We start from the raw sequence: 22036 nt of genomic DNA on the forward strand, positions 1-22036 counted from the left end.
GCGCGCAGGTGGGCGGAGGACGCAGCAGAGCGCAGGTTCCAAGCCTGGCACCGATGCCCTGGAGCTCTCCCAGATACGTCTCCTTTTCTCTCTCCTCTCCGCCTCTCTTTTCCCTTCTGCCCTTTGCTGCTGGGGGCTCGAGATGGACTTCAATATGAAAAAGCTGGCCTCCGATGCGGGCGTTTTCTTCACCAGGGCCGTCCAGGTAAGGGCCGGGCAGATGCACGGTGGATCGGGCCCTGGCGCCCAACAGCTACAGCTCTTGTGCTGCAATGAGTAGGGCTGGGGGGGGGGGGTGCGCGTGTGGTGGTTCTTTGGAGGTGCAACCCCAGGCAGGTCTCCTCGAAAGCAAATCCATTGATTTGCTCCCAGGTGAGCGGCTCAAGAGGATTGCAAGCTCATCAACGCTTACGTGGGAGCAAGCCCCATCGAATTCAAGGGATTTGCTTCCGAGTAGACGTTCCTACAGTTGCCCTGTCAGCTGCTGCTTCTCACTGCGTTTAAGAGACAGCTGCTAACTTCCCTGCCTCTCCTTCTGGCCTTTGCACATAAATGCACATTTTATGTTAATATATATACACACACACACACACACACACATAGTGTAAGTAAATAACTTTTCCAAACAGTCTTCTTCAGTGAACCAGTTTCCTAAGCTGTTTTCTAGCGTGTAATTGCACTTAAATGCATATTTTGGTGTGTGTGTACGGCATGACTTGGAAAAGTAAAACAACAATATGCAATTCCATGCATGAGAAAGGTTTGCTATCTAGGGAAAAGGATACAAAATGCAATTAAATGCAAGAGAATGGTGTAGGGGATTGGTTCCCCAAAGAAGATGGGTTGGAAAAGTTGTTTTGCCCTGCCTGTGATTGCATGTTTTCATTCTGATTTTTTAAACTTTGCCAAGCTACACTTCCATAAGCTTTCCTCCTGCGTCCAGTTGCGTCTTGTGTTTTCCTCCTTTGGCTGAACCAGTTTTGCAACCCTCCCTTTGCCTGGGCAGCGTGCTCTCTCTCTCTGTTATAAGCTGGCTGTCCCCAAAGGTTTCTCTCCATCAGCTAAGAAATGATGTGTGTCTAATGGAGTTGTTGTTCTTTTGGGGCTGGGGATGTGAGCAAGGGCTGGGTAGGGATCTGAGTCTGCTGTCTGTCCCCCCCCCCCATTGCTTTAGCTGCAGTCCCTTGAAGATGGCCTGTCTGTCCCCCCCTCCTCTGCTTGCTTTAGCTGCAGTCCCTTGAAGGTGGCAGGTACCACAGCCTATGGCCTTCCCCAACTTAGCACTTTCCAGGTGTGTTGGACTACAGTTCCCATCCTCCCTGGCTGTGGACCATGGGAACTGTGGTCCAACATGTGTGGAGGATGCCTGCCTGGTTGGGAAAGACTGGCTTCTTGCAGTTCTAGGCCAAAGGGTAAGGGTGAGTTGTTACGATGACGGTGGTGGTGGTGGTGGTGATAATAATAATAATAAATTTACATTGCTATACTGCCCAATAGCCAAAGCTCTCTGGCGGTTCATGAAAGATTAAAACCTTAAAGGTACAATATAAAACATACAGGAGCAATTAAAAACAATCAACACTAGCAAATCTCAGGATTTTGAGTTTGCTTCTGCAGAGAAGCTGGGGAAAGGGTGCTTGATTTTAAAAGCCTCCTTTCCAGATGGCCTTCCCGCCCCCTATTCGTATGTGGCTCTTATTTCTTACTGGGACATTTTATTTTATTTTGAAATAAAGCTTAAAAAAATAATGATAAAGGCAATGAATGAAAAGAACGTACATAATAATATAAGAAGGTTGCAAAAGACTACGGGTGATAATTTGTGAGTTTATCACCGATATTGCCAGTGATACGGATAGACTCTCAGTGTTCCTCAGCCTGGCACACTCCAGGACTACAGCTCTTAGCATTTCTGACCTGGCTGGGGCAGATGGGGGTTGAAGTCCTCAACATCTGCAGTGCACAGGAAAGGCTGAGTTAGAGGGAAACTGCCTAAGTGCAAGGTCACAGTCTAATGAAAGAATGAAAATGCAAATCATATAGTGTGTGTGTGTGTGCTGTTTTTGTGTGTGTGTATCAGTCAAAAAATATATAGGCAACTGTACTTGGTTGGAATCTGATCAGAACTAACGGGCTTCCATATAGGGCAGCAGTTGGCTGGGGGATTATGGGTGTTGTATTCCAACACATCTGGAGGACAAGAGATTGGGGAAGGCTGACACATGGAATAAATGGAAACGGTGGTGCCGTAATACCTGTCTCAGAATTGGGATTCTTTCCTTGCTGCACTTGCTGAGTTTGCTTCTACATCGTCCTTGTCTCCCGAATTCTGCCAACCCACTGCCGTTTAGCTGATTGCTTTGGAGACTTCCAATTATGTGCTGTTCGTGGTGGTCGAACGTGGAGAAGTTCCTAACAGTAATAGTCAGCCACCAAGTTCCAAAACGCGGCTCTGTTGAACGTTATTCCATCAAACGCGTGGGATCTCTTCTCCACGTGTGCCCCCACAGAGGCACTTTGCGCACGTAACGAAATGAAACTGAACGCTGTGTCCCGTGCCTTGTTACTGTTGGCCCCGTTTCTTGTTACCTTTGGCTCCGTTTCCCTTCCCTTGTCGCCTCACCTCTGTTAAAATTCAGAGTGTAAGCTTCTTGGGGCAAGGACCGCACTCGTTTTCTCGCCCTGTGCATTAACAGCACTACATAAAAAGTTCTCTGCAGGGCACAATTCTTCCTCTCTCATTTTGCTGAGAGTTGGACCTAGTATCTGGCAGTGACTGTTCAGAGTTCCTGCAAAGTTTGGTCAGAGACCGCTGATGCTGGATAGTGGCTGCGGGCCAGGATAGCACCCCAGTGTCTGCTTGCTAATGATCCGGAATGCTTCAGTTGTGCTACCAGCGGTGTAGCAAAATCAGGGCTCACGGGGACACAGCGCTGGGCCTTTTTTTTATTAGCAGGGACGCTGATGTCACCCCACTCAGACTTCCCTGTTCCCTCTGAGGGGAAATGGATTGTCCCAGCAACCGTGTATTGTTCCCTCTTGTAATCTAAAGAGCCTCTTGTTGAGGGTGAAAGTGGAGAGTGCAAAAGCTGGTTTGAAACTCAACATTCAAAAAACGAAGATCATGGCATCTGGCCCCATCACTTCCTGGCATATGGAAGGGGAAGAATGGAAGCAGTGACAGATTTTATTTTCTTGGGCTCCAAGATCACCGCAGAAGGTGACTGTAGCCATGAAATTAAAAGATGCTTGCTCCTTGGGAGGAAAGCTATGGCACACCTAGACAGCATAGTAAGAAGCAGAGACATCACCTTGCCGACAAGCTGGACTATAAGGAAGGCTGAGGGCCGAAGAACTGATGCTTTTGAACTGTGGTGCTGGAGAAGACTCTCACGAGTCCCCTGGACTGCAAGGAGGTCAAATCAGTCCATCCTAAAGGAAATCAAACCTGAGTGCTCCTTGGAAGGACAGATACTGAAGCTGAAGCTGAAATATTTTGGCCACCTAATGCAAAGAGAAAACTCTCTGGAAAAGACCCTGATGCTGGGAAAGACTGAAGGCCAAAGGAGAAGGGGATGGCAGAGGATGAGATGGCTAGATAGCATCACCGATGCAATGAATATGGACTTGAGCACACTCCGGGAGAGAGCACAGGACAGGAAGGCCTGGCGTGCTATGGTCCATGGGGTCACGAAGAGTCAGACACGACTGAACAACAACCATCTGGAATGGGCAGGAAAGACCCGCTAGCTTTGCGAACGATCTGCTCCTCCTGTTGGAGATGAAAAGTGCAAGACCTGGTTTGTTGCTATGGATTGACACAGCTGCCTGCAAATTTGGACTCTCCGGGGGGGGGGGGGCGCATAGCTGTAGGGACTGTTGCACTGAGCGCCCACACTTTGAAATTTACCATTACAGCCCTGTGTGCTACCAGTGACAGGAACTACTGCCTAATCTGCTATCTTGAAATGCTAAATTCTGGCTGTCTGGTCTTTTCTGCCGTTCTGTATGAGCAGATGACTCTCGCTGTCTGTATAAAAATGATGGTCTTGTGGTGTCTTAAACACATTTATTGCAGCATAAGCTTTTAACCGTTATGTAGCCTTGTTGCAGAATTGGATGTTTCTGGTTGCAGAATTCCTGACACTTCGGTGCAGGACTCAAATGAGGTTGGTAGAGGATATTCTGACTTCCTTTAGGCCAGTTACTTACACAGTTGTTCTGAAGACGAGGCTGAGCGCTTGCTGCATGTCGATTCTTACGCTGGTGATCTGTTGCAAAAGCTGTTTGGGGCACCATTTTGGGCGTAATAAGGGGCTATGCAGGGACAGGACAAAATTCATAGGAAGGTTCAATGTTTTATGAATTCTTTTGTTTACTGCTTTTCTGAAAAAAACATACAGTGTGAATGTTAAGGAAACAACAACAAAAAGCAATGAAGTTTCAGTTCAATAGCCTAAAAATACAGGCAATGGCAACATAAAAAAACATAACATTTCAAAGCAGCATTTTAAAAATTGCGCACTGAAAGCCTGTTGGAACAGAAAGGTCTTTAAAAGATGCCCCCCCCCAAAAAAAACCAATGTGGGTACCAGGAGACCTCCTAAAGGCAGGTATTCATAATTTTGGCACCACCCCAAAGAAGGCCTCGTGTCTCACACTTGCCCCTCTAACAGTGCCGGGTGTAGGTTTCCCAGGAGCCTTGGGCAAGGCACCCTCAATGGGGTCCCCCTCTCAGTCAGTCTCCTTTCTCATCCCCTTGTCACCAGCAGCTCTTGCTCCTCCTCCATCTCCTCATCATTGCTCCCATTTGCTTGCTTGGAAGGCAGGGAGCCAGGCGGCCGCGGCATCTCCTGCTCTTATTTCTCACCACCTCCGTTGTCTGGGCCAGAGCAAGAGGCAGGTGACCAAGCAGGTTGCAATGGGGGAGAGGAGGAAGAACTCCAGGAGGATTTTGTCAGTGGGCCCCTGCTGGGGTGTGGGCCCTTGGCATTTACCCAACCATGCTGACCCTTGACACTGGCCCTGCCATCCGCTTTTGCTCTTGGTCATATTCAACATGGCATTGATCTTGTGTGTTTTTTTTAAAGCATCCGGGTAAAAAATGCAGTTGATGATAGAACTTTGCTGTGATGCCACATAACTGCCAATTACATGACATACCTTGCAATGGTCTGCTCATTCCTTGCCGTGGAGGAGCCGCTTTCAGTTCTCATTCCAACCCTGAGAAAAGCAGTCACAGTTCTTAAAGAGTTAGCCTCGCGCAAGCCCTCTGAATGGATTTCTCCTCCAGAAGAAGGCTTGTAAGGGAAACAAAGCTGAGTTAATTAGAAGGTGAGCTGGAGAACAACAAACATGAGAAGAGAAGCTATTAACTCCTTCTTTTTGACTTGGCCAGTCAACGGTGGCAAGGTTGAAAGTCGTAAATGGATATGCTGTTTTAAGTTGGAGGCTCAAGATGTGCGGATAATCGCCTTGTGAGGTTGGCTTGTGCACCCTAGAAGACAATTCCAATAGTTGCATACCCTCTACCAGTCCTTGTTTACCATGGCAGGGCCTATTTACTGGTTTCTTTCTCTAGAGTAGCCTTCCCCAACCTGGTGCCTTCCTGATATGTTGGACTACAACTCCCAGCATTCTCAGCCAGAAATGCCACTGGCAACCAACACAGCTGGAGGGCACCACACTGGGGAAGGCTGTTCTAGTAAATAATCTCTTCAGTATTTGGGGGGTGCCTTCTCAAAATTTTTGTTAGTGGGAGTCCCTGGCTTCGTGCACTACTTGCTCTCCCAAAGCTGAATCCTCATTGTTATCTCCGATCACTTGTTGGAAATAACAGCAGGGATTCCCCTTAGCACAGCATGCAGCTGATCGGAAGAAATAGTGGGGGTTCCTCCCCCTGAGGGGCGGAGCTTAGAGGAGGAGGTGGCCTCTGCAGACTGGAGCTTCCCCATCCCTGCCTTAAATGAACGGCCACGTTCAGATTTTGTTCCTGTTCTGTTTTTAAATTCTTGTTAGCGTTGTGCTGTTGTGCTTAAGGTGGTGAGCTGCTTTTGACCATTTCTTTTCAAATGAAAATTTGGGGTAACAAAAGTCAAGAAACAAATACCCACTGTCTGGCAAGGGCATTTTCAAGGGAGGAGTGGTGTGTGTGTGTGTGTGTGTGTGTGTTTGTCTGTCTTTGTGGCACATGTCTGCTTGCACAAGAGAAAGTTGGTGCCAATTTGAAAGAGGCTCTTTACCTCCCTGTGTTACTGGTGGGTGGGTGGGGGAATTGCTACACCTGTGGTGGTGTACACTCAAGGGGGGGGGGCAGAAGCTAGATCTCCAGATGTTTTGGACTTCAACTCCCAGCATTCCAGACCATTGGCCATGCTGGCTGGGGCTTTATGGGAACTGAAGTCCCAAACACCTGGAGATCAACTGGCTGCCCACCCCTGCACAAGACCATTTCCCAGACAAGCGTCCCCCTAGGGTTCCTCCTCCTCTTCCCCACTGCAACCCACTTGTTCCCCTGCCTCTCGCTCTGGCCCAGATAACAGTGGTGGTGAGAAGGAGGAGCAGGAGATGCTGCAGCCTCCTGGCTCCCTGGCTGTCTGCCTGCCAAGCAAGCAAGTGGGAGCCATGTTGAGAGAGAGGAGGAGGAGTTAGTGACCATGACGGGGAGAAGGGAGACTCACTGAGGGAGGGGGGCCCCCCAGCGGAGGGGGGCCCCCCAGCGGAGGGGGGCCCCCCAGCGGAGGGGGCCCCCCCAAAACCTGGAGCCGGCATTTTGTTTTGTTGTATCACTGCCAAGAACAAAGGAAAGGGAACACGGCAACACAGACAAGCACAGTCTGACCCCCTTGGCCAGAATATCTAGACAAAATATAATTTGGCCCAGTCTCCACTTGGATCTCCCCGCTGCCTCATCAGCCAATGCAATTCCAATGGACTTATTAACTTTGTGAAAATCAATGGTGCTGGAGGGAGTGTATTCTCCGGTGCCGTATAAAAACCAGAGTTCTGCACTAGCCCATTGCCTTGCAAGTCATATTGGATTGAGAAGAGCCTGCAGCAGCTCTGTAACAAATGGGCCTTTTTCTTTTTCTAGCTATCGAGCTATTGGGAGAAATATGGGTTTTAAGGAGTAAGATAACGTTCTAACAGGGGTGCAGTTGGAGTGGGTAGCCTTGTATTTTCTTTTTTTAAAAGGTTGTTGTTGTTCAGTCGTGTCGGACTCTTCGTGACCCCATGGACCATAGCACGCCAGGCCTTCCTGTCCTGCGCTGTCTCCCGGAGCGTGCTCAAGTTCATATTCATTGCATCCGTGATGCTATCTAGCCATCTCATCCTCTGCCATCCCCTTCTCCTTTTGCCTTCAGTCTTTCCCAGCATCAGGGTCTTTTCCAGAGAGTTTTCTCTTTGCATTAGGTGGCCAAAATATTTCAGCTTCAGTATCTGTCCTTCCAATGAGCACTCAGGGTTGATTTCCTTTAGGATGGACTGATTTGACCTCCTTGCAGTCCAGGGGACTCGTAAGAGTCTTCTCCAGCACCACAGTTCGAAAGCATCGATTCTTCGGCGCGCAGCCTTCCTTATAGTCCAGCTCTCACAGCCATACGTTACTACTGGGAAAACCATAGCTTTGATTAGACGGACCTTTGTCGGCAAGGTGATGTCTCTGCTTCTTACTATGCTGTCTAGGTTTGCCATAGCTTTCCTCCCAAGGAGCAAGCGTCTTTTAATTTCATGGCTACAGTCACCATCTGCGGTGATCTTGGAGCCCAAGAAAGTAAAATCTGTCACTGCTTCCATTTCTTCCCCTTCTATATGCCAGGAAGTGATGGGGCCAGATGCCATGATCTTCGTTTTTTTAATGTTGAGTTTCAAACCAGCTTTTGCACTCTCCTCTTTCACCCTCAACAAGAGGCTCTTGAGATCCTCTTCGCTTTCTGCCATTAGGGTGGTATCGTCTGCATATCGGAGGTTGTTGATAATTCTCCCAGCAATCTTAATTCCGACCTCTGATTCATCCAACCCGGCATTTCTCATGATGTACTCTGCATATAAGTTAAATAAGCAGGGTGACAATATGCAGCCTTGTCGTACTCCTTTCCCAATTTTGAACCAATCGGTTGTTCCATGTCTGGTTCTTACTGTTGCTTCTTGACCCTCGTACAGGTTTCTCAGGAGACAAGTAAGGTGGTCTGGTACTCCCATCACTTTAAGAATTTGCCACAGTTTGTTGTGATCCACACAATCAAAGGCTTTAGCGTAGTCAATGAAGCAGAAATAGACATTTTTCTGGAATTCTCTTGCTTTCTCCATGATGCAGCGAATGTTGGCGATTTGATCTCTAGTTCCTTTGCCTCTTCGAAACCCAGCTTGTACTTCCGGTAGTTCTCGGTTCGCATACTGCTGAAGCCTAGCTTGTAGGATTTTGAGCATCACCTTGCTGGCATGTGAAATGAGCGCAATTGTGCGGTAGTTTGAACACTCTTTGGCGTTGCCCTTCTTTGGAATTGGAATGTAAACTGACCTTTTCCAGTCTTGTGGCCACTGTTGAGTGTTCCAGATTTGTTGGCATATTGAATGCAGCACTTTAACAGCATCATCTTTTAGGATTTTAAATAGCTCGGCTGGAATACTGTCATCTCCGCTAGCTTTGTTGTTACTAATGCTTCCTAAGGCCCACTTGACTTCACTCTCTAGGATGTCCGGCTCAAGTTCAGTGACCGTACTATCATGGCTATCAGGGACATTCAGATCTTTCCTGTATAGTTCTTCTGTGTATTCTTGCCACCTCTTCTTAATCTCATCTGCTTCTGTTAGGTCCCTGCCTTCTTTGTCCTTTATCATGCCCGTCTTTGCACAAAACGTTCCCTTGAGATCTCCGATTTTCTTGAAGAGATCTCTAGTCTTTCCCATTCTGTTGTTTTCCTCGATTTCTTTGCATTGTTCATTTAAGAAGGCCTTCTTGTCTCTCCTTGCTATTCTCTGGAACTCTGCATTCAGTTGGCTATATCTTCCCCTTTCTCCCTTGCTTTTCGCTTCCCTTCTTTCGTGAGCTACTTGTAAAGCCTCCTCAGACAGCCACTTTGCTTTCTTGCATTTCTTTTTCTTTGGGATGGATTTCGTTGCTGCCTCCTGAACAATGTTACGGACCTCCGTCCATAGTTCCTCAGGCACTCTGTCTATCAGGTCTAATCCCTGAAATCTATTCCTCACCTCCACTGTATATTCATCAGGGATATGATTTAGGTCATACCTGAACGGTTTAGTGGTTTTCCCGACGTTCTTCAATTTAAGCCGAAATTTTGCAAGAAGCAGCTCATGATCTGAGCCACAGTCAGCTCCAGGTCTTGTTTTTACTGACTGTATGGAGCTTCTCCATCTTTGGCTGCAAAGGACATAATCAATCTGATTTCGATATTGACCATCTGGTGACGTCCATGTGTAGAGTCGCCTCTTGTGCTGTTGGAAAAGAGTGTTTGCTATGATCAGCATGTTCTCTTGGCAAAACTCTATTAGCTTTTGTCCTGCTTCATTTTGTACACCAAGGCCATGCCTGCCTGTTATCCCGGTGATTTCTTGACTTCCTACTCTAGCATTCCAATCCCCTATGATGAAGAGGACATCTTTTTTGGGTGTTAGTTCTAGAAGGTGTTATAGGTCTTCATAGAACCGATCAACCTCAGCTTCTTCGGCCTCAGTGGTTGGGGCATAGACTTGAATTACTGTGATGTTGAATGGTTTGCCTTGGATTCGTACTGAGATCATTCTATCGTTTTTAAGATTGTACCCCAGTACTGCTTTTCCCACCCTTTTGTTGACTATGAGTGCTACTCCATTTCTTCTAAGGGATTCTTGCCCACAATAGTAGATATGATGGTCACCTGAATTAAATTCGCCCATGCCTGTCCATTTTAGTTCGCTGATTCCCAAGATGTCGATGTTCAATCTTGCCATTTCATGTTTGACCACCTCCAGCTTACCTTGATTCATTGATCTGACATTCCAGGTTCCTAAACAATATTGTTCTTTACAGCATCGGATTTTCTTTTCACCACCAGACACATCCACAGCTGAGTGTCCTTTCGGGTTTGGCCCAGCCGCTTCACTCTTTCTGGCGCTACTTGGAAATACCCTCTGCTCTTCCCCAGTAGCATATTGGACACCTTCCGACCTGAGGGGCTCATCTTCCGGCGTCATCTCTTTTAGCCTTGTGATACGTTCCATGGGGTTTTCTTGGCAAGAATACTGGAGTGGGTTGCCATTTCCTTCTCCAGTGGACCACATTTTGTCAGAACTCTCTGCCATGACCTGTCCGTCTTGGGTGGCCCTGCACGGCATAGCTTATGGCTTCACTGAGTTACGCAAGCCCCTTCGCCACAACAAGGCAGTGATCCATGAAGGGGTTTTAAAAGGTACACGAAAGTGAATAAGCATCTTGACAGAGAAAACTGAAGGTGACTTCCTTCCACATCAATCTGGGTTCACCCAGCATCTGAGATGAGGCGGGTGAGGATGGGGTGAAAGATCTCCCCTGTTCTCTCTTGGTGCCCATTATTTTAATGCCAGGATAAGACCATCTCTTGTTTCCCCAGTTTTTACCACCTAAAAGAGTTTCGATCGTCCAACTTTATTGCTGCGTTAAAAGAGCCCTCCGTCTATCCAAAGTTCTGCCAGCAAGAGTCAGGAAGGGCAGGAGGAACAGCGGAGGCAATTTTGCCTCCTGTTCTTTTAAAATAAATATTGAACCAGATCGGCCTCTGAGCCTGTCTAGCTGACTTACCAGTGGTAAGACCCTCCCTGAACTCTTCCAAGGTTGCAACAGCTGCCGCGGTACTTTCCATGGCGGCTGCGAGGAGGGGGAACAGCCCAATGCTGGAGTTCCCCCTCCCAGGCTCCACCACAGCCTACATTGAATGGATGTTTTATTGTATTTTTTGTCTTTCCTGTGAATTTAATCCTTCTTGTTGTTGGCATGCTTTGTCTCAGGCAGTTTGATAGGCTGTCACTTTGTGTTCTTCCTGGTAGCAGCAATGACTGAAGTAGTGAACGTGTCTATACCCTAGAGGTATAGGTGTGCATCATATCACCAGCAACCTCCCAAGCATTAGCCAATAGGTTCCTGCAGTCTACAGTATGTGGATCTATTCCACCAGGGCATTCAGTTTTGTTAGTCCCAGGTGCTGAGCTATTTGCACCATTGGTTTGATCCTGCAAGTTTCTCTTTTGTTCTTATCCCTATATTGCCTCTGGTCCATCTAGAATATTTGACTTTCTTTTCTCCCTTGCAAGCATTGAGAGCCAGTATGTTGCAGTGGTGAGAGTGTTGGACTGGGACTCAGGAGATCCGGGTTCTAGACCCCACTTGGCCACAAAGCTCTCTGAGTGACTTCGGGCCAGTCACTGTCTCTCAGCCTAGCCTACCTCACAGGGTTGATGCGAGGGTAAAATAGAACGGAGGAGGAGAAGCCACCTTGGGTTCCTTGAGGGAGGAAAGAAGGTGGGATATAAATGTAATAATAAATGAGAGACCAGGGGAGTGCATCTTAAATTGCCATCTTCATTTCAAGAGGGTTGAATTCCAACTCTTGGGTTCATCCCCTCTCATAAGAGAGAGCCTTAAAACAATTTCCCAAGGAGTCACTTGCTCAATGCCACTCTGCTTTCCTTAAAAAACAGAAAAAGAAAAAAGGATGCCTCCAGATAAAGAGCATGGAATATTCATCGACAAACCAGTATGCAGTGGGTGTAACCCGAATTGCTATTTATAAAAATGCATGCTGATGTCTAGGCTGCCTCCAACCTACGCCTTGTTAGTAAAAAGTCTTGGTCTTCAGAAAGCCTCTTTGATCCTGTGCATGTTACTGCTTCTTTTCCAACTCTTCATCTCTTTTTCTTGCTAAAGTCATTTGCATGAGAATTGAGAACCTCCCCCAGGTAAGGAGAGAGATCGGGCGGGGCGCAGATGAGGAGCTTAAAGATCCTGTTCTCCCTTCCAGGAAATCAGGGGTAGACAACCTCTTTCAGCCTGAGGCTGAAGTCTGTTTCTGCCCCCCACACACACCCCAGTGGGCTGAATCTCTCCCCCCCCCACCTGAGTTTCTCTACCCCTGGCATAGACAGTACTGCGCTAGAGAAACCAATGGTCTGAAACCAATGGCACGCTCATATGTTTCTAATGACAGGTGCTACCCATAGATGCAAGACTTCCTTCCAATGGCCCATTTTACCCACGCAACAGCAGTGTAGCCTTAGGGGAGAGAGTGCCCGTGTGGTCTGCGTCACTTTTATGGGGCAAAACAACCCCATTTGTACGGAAGAGCCCCTTTTCTCCACATGCTTTGCGGAGGCTCTGCCCAAATTGGTATGCAGCACAGCCATCCCATAATAAAAGACATCGCAGGCAAGAGCTGAGATTGAAGTTTAGCCTTTCGTTCCGTTTTGGAGGGGCGGTTGTAGTGCAGAAGAGAGCCATTTCGTTATGGGGTGCCCAGATTCCGTCAAAGTGACCTTAACTCTCTCTTTCAGGTCTAACTCAGCCTGGACTCCAACTCCCTGCATCCTCAGCTAGCTGGGGATGATGGGACTTGCAGTCCACCACCTGGAAGACACCAAGTTGGGGAAGTTTGGTCAAACTCCATGCAGCAGCAGCAGCACAGATTCTGTCTGTGTTGAAGGCCTGATCCGGTAGGCATTCAACTTTGGAGTATGGCGTCCGGTTCTGGGCGCCCCATTTTAAGAAGGGCATGGTCAAGTTGGAGCATCTCCAGAGAAGAGCGACCAGGATGATGAGGGGTCTGGTACCCTAGTCCTCCTGAGGAATGGTTGAAAGAGCTGGGTACGTTTAGCCTGGAGAAGAGAAGATGAAGGGCAGACATGAGAGTGGCCTGTCAGAGAACTGTGGTGGCATTGCCTGAGCCATGCCAAGGCCCACGCGGCCACCGTCCTAGAGCAGCCAGGCTGTGTTTGTGGGCAAACATTTGGGTTTATTTCATTTATTTTTATCTCTATCCCCCCCTTCTGCCTCCTTCCCCTGCAACATTTTTGGCACTTAAAGAGGCCAGCGATAACATCCAAATTAACAAAGCATAGCATGAAAACCAATAAATTAAATGAAAAACACAAGAATAACAGAATAAACAGTACCCAACTCATTAAGGAACGCCTTCAGCAACAGGCAAGCTTGCATGCCAAAGGCCTGCCTGAATTAAAAATGTCTTGTCCTTCTGCCAGCAGGTAAACAGAGGTAGTGGGGGGTAACCTAGCCTCCTTTGGCAGGGAGTTCCACAGCCTGGGAGCGGCCACTAAGAAGGTCCTGTCTCGCTCCCCACTAAACATGGGAACCAGAGAAGGGCCTCTCTCCGAGATCTTAACACCCAGGCAGGCTCATGTGGGAGAAGGTGGTCTTTCAGGTAGCCTTGTCCTAAGCCGTACAGGCCTTTACAGGTCAAAGGGCTCTTATCTCCTATCAGCAGATGATCGTAGTGCTTTTCCATGCTTAGCAGGGGGGAAAGGGTCCCTTTCTCAGTGCTTAGCAGGGGAAAGCATGCTGATCAGAGACAAGAGCTTCTTCTTGTGGGGCCTGGGGAGGATGATGCTGAGTGATTCAGTCCTGCTTCCTTCTGAGTAGACATGTAAAGGCTTGGTGTTTGGGATGCTAGTGAGCTGCCCATATGCTACAGTCAGTATCTGAGGCCCTCCTCCAAGGGTGGTTCAGAGGTTGGCAGCAAGGGAGAGGGCCTTCTTGGTGACAGCCTCCCAATTGTGGAACAATCTCCCCAGTGAAGTCTGCCTGGTACCAACATTGTCATCTTTTCAGCACCAGTTAAGACTTTACTCCAGGCATTTGACGGCATACGATGGCTTATTTCAGTTTTTGATCAGGTCCCTGTAGTTTTATGTTTGATTGTTTTGAACTTGTTTTTAAACTGTTCTAAAATTTTGAATGTTAAAGGTTTTCTATTATGCCTTATCATGCTATGAACTGCCCAGGGAGCTTTGGCTATTGAGCAGTATAGGAAACGTAATAAACGATTGAATGAGCCAGTAGGCCGCGGCATCTCCTGCCCCTCCTTCTCATCACAACTTCTGCAGTTGTCTGGGTCAGAGCGAGAGGGAGGGGAACAAGCAGGTTGCAAAAGGGAAGAGGAGGAGCGAGTCCAGGGGGCTCTTGTCTGTGGGCCCCTCCTGGTGGGTGGGCCCTCGGCATTTACCCAACTATACCGGCCCTTGGCACCTGAGGAGTGCCCTTGGTGTGCAAGGGTTTTTAACTCCTGGGGTAAACGGTGGACTCCTGTGCCCGAGACTATGAGCTGCTGTCCGCTTTCCTTTGCCCTTCTGCAAGTCGGACAGAGAGCAAAGAAGGCACCTGATATTGTCAAACGGCAGATCTCCCCGGCGCCCACGCTGTCGCCCTGAGGGAAAGTGACTCCGGCATGAAATATTGATTCTCTGGGATGCATCTTCTCTCCCCTCCCTGGCTGATGTGTGTATGAGAGGCTCTCTGCAGAGGCCGCACTGCATTATTTATCACCGGCATGAACACCACGCTGGCTTCCCTGTGCCGAGAACCAGGGCAGATGCTTTACGCTTCGCCCTGAAGCTCCAGGGAAAAGGGGAGTTTGGGGTGCCAACTCTGACACCCCACCCCCCAGCTGGCACTTAGCGTTGTGTGTATTTCTGTATTTAAAGTTTTTTTTAGCCTGCTCCTCAGCCAAAAAGAAAGGTTCTGGAGAAGTTTCCAATCAATCAGTAAAACAAGCCCATCCCTGCCCACAATCTTTAAAAATAAAAATAAAAAGACACAACAGACAAGGAAAAAGGGATGAGGAGGGAAGAGGAAAAAATCCAGTCATCTTTCAGCAGGGCTGGTGAAACAGCTCCGCTTCGCCCCAACATCTCCTCCTGTACAGCCTGCTGCATAAAATAGTGAAGCAGTTATACTGAGTGAACCACAAAAGACACCTTGGGGCAGCTTTTTGTTATAACCAGCAATGCTGAACAAAAGTGAGACATGCAACAAAATGTTCAGGTTCTCGCCAGCCATGCCCTCTTCCAAAATACTCCATTCCATTTCCACCCAGCCCGGGGTTCTGCTTTCCCACCTCTGAACTATCAGCCAGCATTCCAAAGCCTCTGAGCAGCTTCAGACCCCACTAGGCTGTGCGCATGTGCGTGATCCCCCCTTAGGGTTTTTTTTCCTCCCCAAGACATTTTTTGTAGTTATGTAAACTCTGATATTCCCCCAAGACTGCTGAGATTAGATGGGGGCCATTTGGCTAGATAAAGGGATCCACATGTGGAGAATGAGGTCAAGGTTTGCGTACAGCAGGGATGAGAAACCTCCGGCCCGTGGACCTAATGTGGCCCACGGAGGTTCCCCATCCCACCAACAGACGCTTGGAGTGCTCTCTGGGTCCTGCCCCTCCCCTTCCCAAGCCCCACCCCTGGCCTGGAAGCTACCAAGGGCTTGGGGAGGAGGCAGGGAGAGGAATCCCCTTGTTATCGCCGACCTGTAATTGGAGATAACTCCCTCTCCTTCCAGTTTCGCCCCCTGAAGTCATTTGGCCTGTGGAGGAGTCGGGGTGGGATTACTCCCCTCCTCATGCTCTGCCCCCTGAGCTGGAGGCTAGCAGTTGGGGGGCAGTCCAGCTGGGCCAGGCCCTGATCTTCCTTTTACTTACTCCCTGTTTCCCTCGCTCTCTGCATAGAATCCCAAGATGGGGGTGTCTTAAACTTGGGAGTGAAGGTCCTAATACAAAACCGCTGCATCACTGCCGTGGGTTTTCCTAATCCTGTACAGCAGGGGTGAGCGGATTTCAGGCCTCCGAGGTCTTCTTGGCTTTTTACTAGAACCCTTATGATCCACTAGCTGGGCGTTCGCTTAGAATGAAAGAATTCTGAGCCCAGGGATTTGGGTGGAGTACCAGAACTGAATAGACCTTGCAATACAAAAACCTGCTCCTGGTTGGCAACCCGAGGGGTCTTCATTTCAACGGTATAATTAAAGGTGGGACTCATTTTCTTGCTGCTATTGTTTGTTTTACAGCATTTTTACCCTCATTCTTCAGCCAAAATGGGCTCCCAGAATGGCTGACATAGATTATTAATGTGACCATCCCTGCCATCGGGCTTACAATCTAAAAGACACGACACCAAACGAAAGGGGATTGGGAGGGAGGAGGGAAAAAAGCAAAGCTCAGGCACCAGCTCTTAATCTCAAAGTTTTTACAGGTGTTCTTTCTGGCAGAGAAGGGCAAAACAAGCTCCCTGCAGCTGTTCCTTCTGTGGCTGATGTATGGGACCAGGTTGGTCCCCCCCCACTTGCTGTGATGTCCTTCCTGGCAAGAAGGAGGTACAGCTCCTTGGTCCTCTGGCCGATGGTTGAAGCCAGAGTCTGTAGTCCCAGAGAACTGTCAGTTGGAGTTGTGTGTTCCTTCTGGCAGGGTGGGGTGAGGCAAACTAAACAAATGGGAATCAGAAATCCTTGCTGATCTCCTGCAAATCATCCCAAAATATTCCAGTGCACTCCACTCTACCTTCTGCCCACATCCCGCTGTACAAGACCAAATCAATAGCCCACCGCAATCAATTATCTTTTTTTACTCCCCTTTAAGATGGCATGGAGAAGGTTTCTAATAATAAAAAAAGTGGGGGGGGGAGATTTGGGCTGCAGCATATTTTCTTTATTTATGTCCTGCCTTTCCGGCCCAAAATGGTGTTCAAATCAGCTAGCAATACAATCCAGATTACAAACAAAATCTTAATGAAAACATAATATGAAATCAAATAAGTTGTTTTTAAAAATGTATTTCCAACTTATTAACAAATAAAAGACAGATACCAAAAAAAGAAAAGGTGCAATATCAACAAAAACAACAACAGAATCTTCTTACACCTGGAGATTTCTTTCTAATCTAATACGTTGCCAGTTTCCATTCCAGTGGATAATAAAATATTCTGTTGAGCTGTAGTACAGATTATCTGTTGATTTTCCCAACAGATAATAAAATAAAATAAAAACATAACAATAAAAGAAAGAGCGCCAACCAATTAACCCCCCTTCAGTAACAGACCAGTTTATATGCCAAAGACCTGCCTGAATAAAGATGTATTTGCCTGCCTGCAGAAGGATAAGAGAGAGGCACCAAATTAAAAATAGACCAAATGCATCCCCTTGGTTGATTAAACTTAAAACTAGTTTTTCTAAAAAATACAAGTACTTCTAAAGTACCGTCTTTCCTGGTTAAAAGTGTGTGTGTTTGCTTGTATTCCAATTTGATCAATTAGCTGATCATTTGTAACTTTTAGTTAAGATCAGCATCTTGCTTGGTAGCTGTAAAACCCTAATCTGTGTAACTATTTATGAAAGAAGGCATGGTCTTGGGTATCTAAGGCATTTCTTAGGGATGTGGGGAGGTGGGTTCAGAATCAACCTACCCAGTATGTAAAATTACAAAACAATAGGCCAAAACCTTGTGTCTACTTGTCCTCAAATTAAAAACGTAAAAAGCAAATGCTCCAATATAATTGCAGGCAGCAGACCTTGGAAGCTCAACAGATATTAACTCTAAGACCCCTGCCTTTGGTACATTGGGCAGGGTAGGGCTCATTTCAGTCTATGAACATGTCCATTAATACTCATTGTAGTGGATCTTAAGGGGCGGGGGGGGGATCAGATGTCCCATTCTTTGGCCCCTTGAGGCTTGCACGGGAGGCTGGTAGCAAGTTCAAGAAAGTAGGACCTTGGATAGCTCCGAGTGGGACATGCTGGCTGGAGCTCTCTGCTACTGGGGCAATAGGAGAATGTTGTCTCAGCAGAGAGCTGAAGCCAACTGAAGGCTTATATAGGCTAACAAGATGCAGCGTGGTCATTTCTTCCCCTCTTGGGGGAGATGACTGGGTTGTTAAAGGCCCCTTGCCTGATTTTGTAGCCTGAGACTTCTGTGAGGCTGGGGAGATGAGGTTCTGCTGGGGACTCATCCTCTTGAGCCTGAGGATAATTGCAGGGCTGTGTCCTCTGAGCCTTGAACAAACTCCTGACTGTTCCATATATGTGTGTGTGTGTGTGTGTGTGTGTGTGTGTATATATATATATATATATATATATACACACACACACACACACACACACACACGGAGATACTCTGTGCTTCACCTCATCAGAATTCTCTGCTGCACACTGGAAGATCCAAAGGCCGGGGATTATGACAGATGGTGATCTTTATGGGGCAACCCAGCTCTAAAAATTAGTAAGAAAATATTTTTGCGCTGGCCATGGACAGATAAGGCAATTTTCACTTTGGATCAACCAGTGGGTTGCGATGATGAGTTCTTGTCATTTTTTATCCTGCCTGCCAAATACGACTTGCCAGCTATGGCTGACAATGGCAGAACTTGCAATCACAGCATTTGTTAGTATCCACGTTTGACCCAGACGCTTTGACAGCGTCAGAGTCTCCATCATTACTGGAAGTACTTACTGAGGCTGGTCAGGCAAGTGACCCACAATCCAAGTCTCTACATTCTTGTTATTGGTGAATAAATATGATATATAGGGTTTTAAGCAGAAATGGAAAAGATAATTGGATTGTCCCATTCTGCCTAATCCGTGGATTGCTACTTTGGTGTCCTTCCCTGTCACATCTATGGCTGCATCTTATTCAGCAAAAACTTTCATTTCCTGTTGATTAAATGCCACAACATCTCTTTAATTAGCCAATTTGGCTAATTGCTGGTGGTGCAACGTAGCTAATGCTTCTTTTAAACACAAGTCTTGGTAGTGTCCAATAGTTGCTTCTTTTGGGGAGGAGGTTATTACACAGATAAATTTTGAACTGGAACAGTCTTTAGTATTCACTGATGTACATGCGCCTTTAACTAATTTCCCTGCTTCGTGGAAATTAATGCACAGTCAGCGTAAATGGATTCTCTGCGCCTTCTTGACAGCTAAAAGACTGCTTTACAACTTTGGACAGATAAATGCTCACCTCCTATAGTGCAATGGATTGAGGACCTTATAACGCTTTCAGCATTTGAATGGGTGGCATATAGATGCCACCTTCAAATTAATACTTATTTGGATACATGGTCCACTTTTGTTGAAGTCTATATATAATTGCTAGTAAGTTGTATTTTCATATGTATGAATTTCGTGCGTATTGATTGCTATGGATATATACAAATTTATTTATGTATACTTTAAAAATTCAAAAAAGAAAAAAGATATTGATCAAGAGCCCAGTTCACTGGAGCTTATGTTCTAGATGTCCAACCCCTAACCAGCTCTGAAACTGATTGGCTGCAATTCCATGGAACGGTAAGAACTAGTATCATGAATGACTGGCATGATTCAGCCTGTTCGCTCCTACTCGGCTTCTCCCACTAGCAACTAAAGAAACCAAAAAGAGGTTAGTTTAGCATATCATCCGAACCTGGGATCCTTACAGTAGAGAAGGCAGAAGGTACCGGAGTTGTCCCAGGGGATAGATTTTAGGCCTGGTTTATAAGACACGGGCCATCATTTGCTGCATAGTTTTGGTAAAAACTTCTTAAAAATGGCCGGTTAATCGGCAACATGGGCTAGGAGGTGAAAACTTTCAGTAGATCATTTATGGCATTATTAGTAGTAGTAGTAGGAATTAAAGTTCTCTACTGCCCAATAGCCAAAGCTGTCTGGGCAGTTTACAAAAGATTAGAACTGCAGCCTCTGCAGTATGTTTCTGAGAAAGCAACTTCATTTTCTCCACTACTCCCTTTTCGAACTTTTCCATTGTTTCTTCTTCGAAGATCATGTCATGACCACCACTTGCTATTGTCCTGTACAACCTGTTACCTGGCATGAAACAAACTCGGCATTTTCAAAAAATCAGTGTGCTCGTAGATTAAGTGTACAGTGAAAATGAAAATCTTTTGTACCATAGATGTGCGTTTGGAATCGGGATTTTGCAATCCACATTGCACTATGAAAATAATAGAGGAAGAAGGCAGACTGTACTCTGAAAACATATGGCAGACCAGATGTATTTTTTGCTGATTCTTGCATCATCTTCAATTCCCTTCCCCTAGGGGGTAGTGAAGGGTTGGTCATAGGGAGGAGAGATTATTAATTTGCTGTTGCTTGCTTGAGGTGGCTATGTGAATTACATGGTTTGCACATAACAACCCAGAGTACAAGTTGAATCATGGGTTGTCATTGAATCATGGGTTGTCGTTATGTGCGAACCTTGCGCTATGGTTTAACTATTGATTGTTAACCACAAACAACCCAGAATTCACAACCTGACGACAAACCATGGGTTCATTTCCTGGGTTGCTCTTGGTTAACAACCCATAGTTAAACCATAGTGCAGGGTTCGCATGTCACAACAACCCACGATTCAACGACAACCCATACTCAACCCATGCTGTAGGCTGTCGTTATGTGTGAACCAAGCCACTATTTAGAGGCTAGCAACGGTCATGATTTCAGTCCTTTATTCTGTAGTCTCATATCCTGTATTGGCGTGTAAAAATCTTACATTGGGCCCCCCCCCGCTTGGGTTACAGAAGAGGGCAGGAAGTCAAGTTCTCATGCAACATGTGGAACAATAGCTCAATGGCTGAGTAACAGTTTTCCATGCAGAAGGCCCCAGCTTCTAAGGTTCTAACATCTCCAGGTAAAGGATCTCTCTTAACATGGCTAAGAAAGGGTGTCTGATGACTCTGGAGGTCTGCCAACCGGTCAGAGAGGAGCAGGGGTGTTGAAAATCTTTTAACCAAATGGCCAAATTCCATTTTGGAGATGCTCGGGGAGGGGGGCAGGACGGTGGTGTGGCCAAAATAGCAACAATACCAGCCTGGTTTAGCTTAAAGCTTCTTCCTGCCAGTAACTAAGATATAGGAGCCATTTTGACCTTTCAGAATGGGCAAAACACTGCCTGATTGATGGTCCTGGAAAAGTGCGTGGGGCCAGGTGAAGGGGCGTGGCCATCTGGGAAAATCCTGGGCAGGCCGGATTTGGCCCTCAGGCCCAAGGTTCCCCACCCCAGCTGAAGATTATGGAAAGTGATATGCAGTTAAAACCTACTTATCCAAGCGTTGGAAACATGACCCAACTTGTGGTCCAACACAGCCAGCACGCCCCAATTATATTTATACCAGCAAAGTTTGTGTGTTGCAGCTATCATTGAAAAGAGAATACTAAATGTGAGATAATCACGGCTTGGACGGCGGTGTCCAATTCAGCTGTTCTAAGTAAAATGCCTCTGCAGTACTGATTCCAAGACCTCCCAATGTTTTATCAATTGCGGCTTTTAGCCCATGTCCCTATAGAGAACAGGCAGGCACTATAAAGCCATCTGAGGTCCTGAGAGACTCTTAAGACAGCGGTCGATGGGCCCTCAAATATTTTACCACTTTTCCAGCAAAGCGACTGCACAGAAGCCAAGGCTTGGCGTGTAGGAGAGGACTTGGAGTTCCTTTTACCCATTATGCAGAACGGGGAGCTGAGATACTGGGGTCTTCCGCTTACTGCAGGGCTGGGTTTTTTAGTTTTCTTTTAAAATATCTTCTGAGTGCTCTGCTGTAGTGGGTTTGACACCGAAAGAACTGGCGAGGAGTCAGATTTGAACTGACGCAGCGTCCTGCATATGCTGTTTGAATGCATAGAGACTTGCGTAGCTTCACGTAGGGAGTAGATTTTAAGAGGCTTTATCTAACCGAGGCAGGCCCCTTGCATAACAGGCAGCTTTTTAGCAGGCCTCTTACACGCTACTGGGTACCAAGCAAGTACAGCTGCTAAGCCTTTGCCTGGTTTCCTCCTCTTCCTAAGGGCGTAGTATTGCACCCCTGAGCTGGGAGACTTCCCTCTTCCTATGTTGGAACGTCAGGGCTCTTTCTCCCAGGAAAGGTCATTTATTTCCCAGACTGATGCTTCGAGCACCTTCTAGAATTTGAGAGAGGGCCATATAAGCTTGGAACAAAGCCAACCAATTTGGTCTCGCTCCAAGGGGGAATACGCATGCTACCAGCCTGGAGAATATTTGTTGGTCCTGGGGGAGCA

At 47.0% G+C, this 22036-nt stretch overlaps 1 protein-coding gene across 3 annotated transcripts in view; it reads left to right on the plus strand.

Moving 5' to 3' along the window:
• Positions 1 to 22036, plus strand: part of SH3GLB2 (SH3 domain containing GRB2 like, endophilin B2) — a 68628-nt gene continuing 46592 nt past the window's right edge. For all 3 annotated transcript variants that reach the window (XM_084820678.1, XM_084820679.1, XM_084820680.1), the window contains exon 1: positions 1 to 205. In XM_084820678.1, coding sequence (XP_084676804.1) covers positions 143 to 205 — 63 coding nt within the window. In that variant the 5' untranslated portion in view covers positions 1 to 142. The remainder of the gene's footprint in view (positions 206 to 22036) is intronic.

The sequence above is a fragment of the Heloderma suspectum genome, chromosome 14 (genome assembly GCF_057233095.1).
Source record: "Heloderma suspectum isolate Gila_16-S chromosome 14, 16-S_ref, whole genome shotgun sequence".
Classification (NCBI taxonomy): domain Eukaryota; kingdom Metazoa; phylum Chordata; class Lepidosauria; order Squamata; family Helodermatidae; genus Heloderma; species Heloderma suspectum.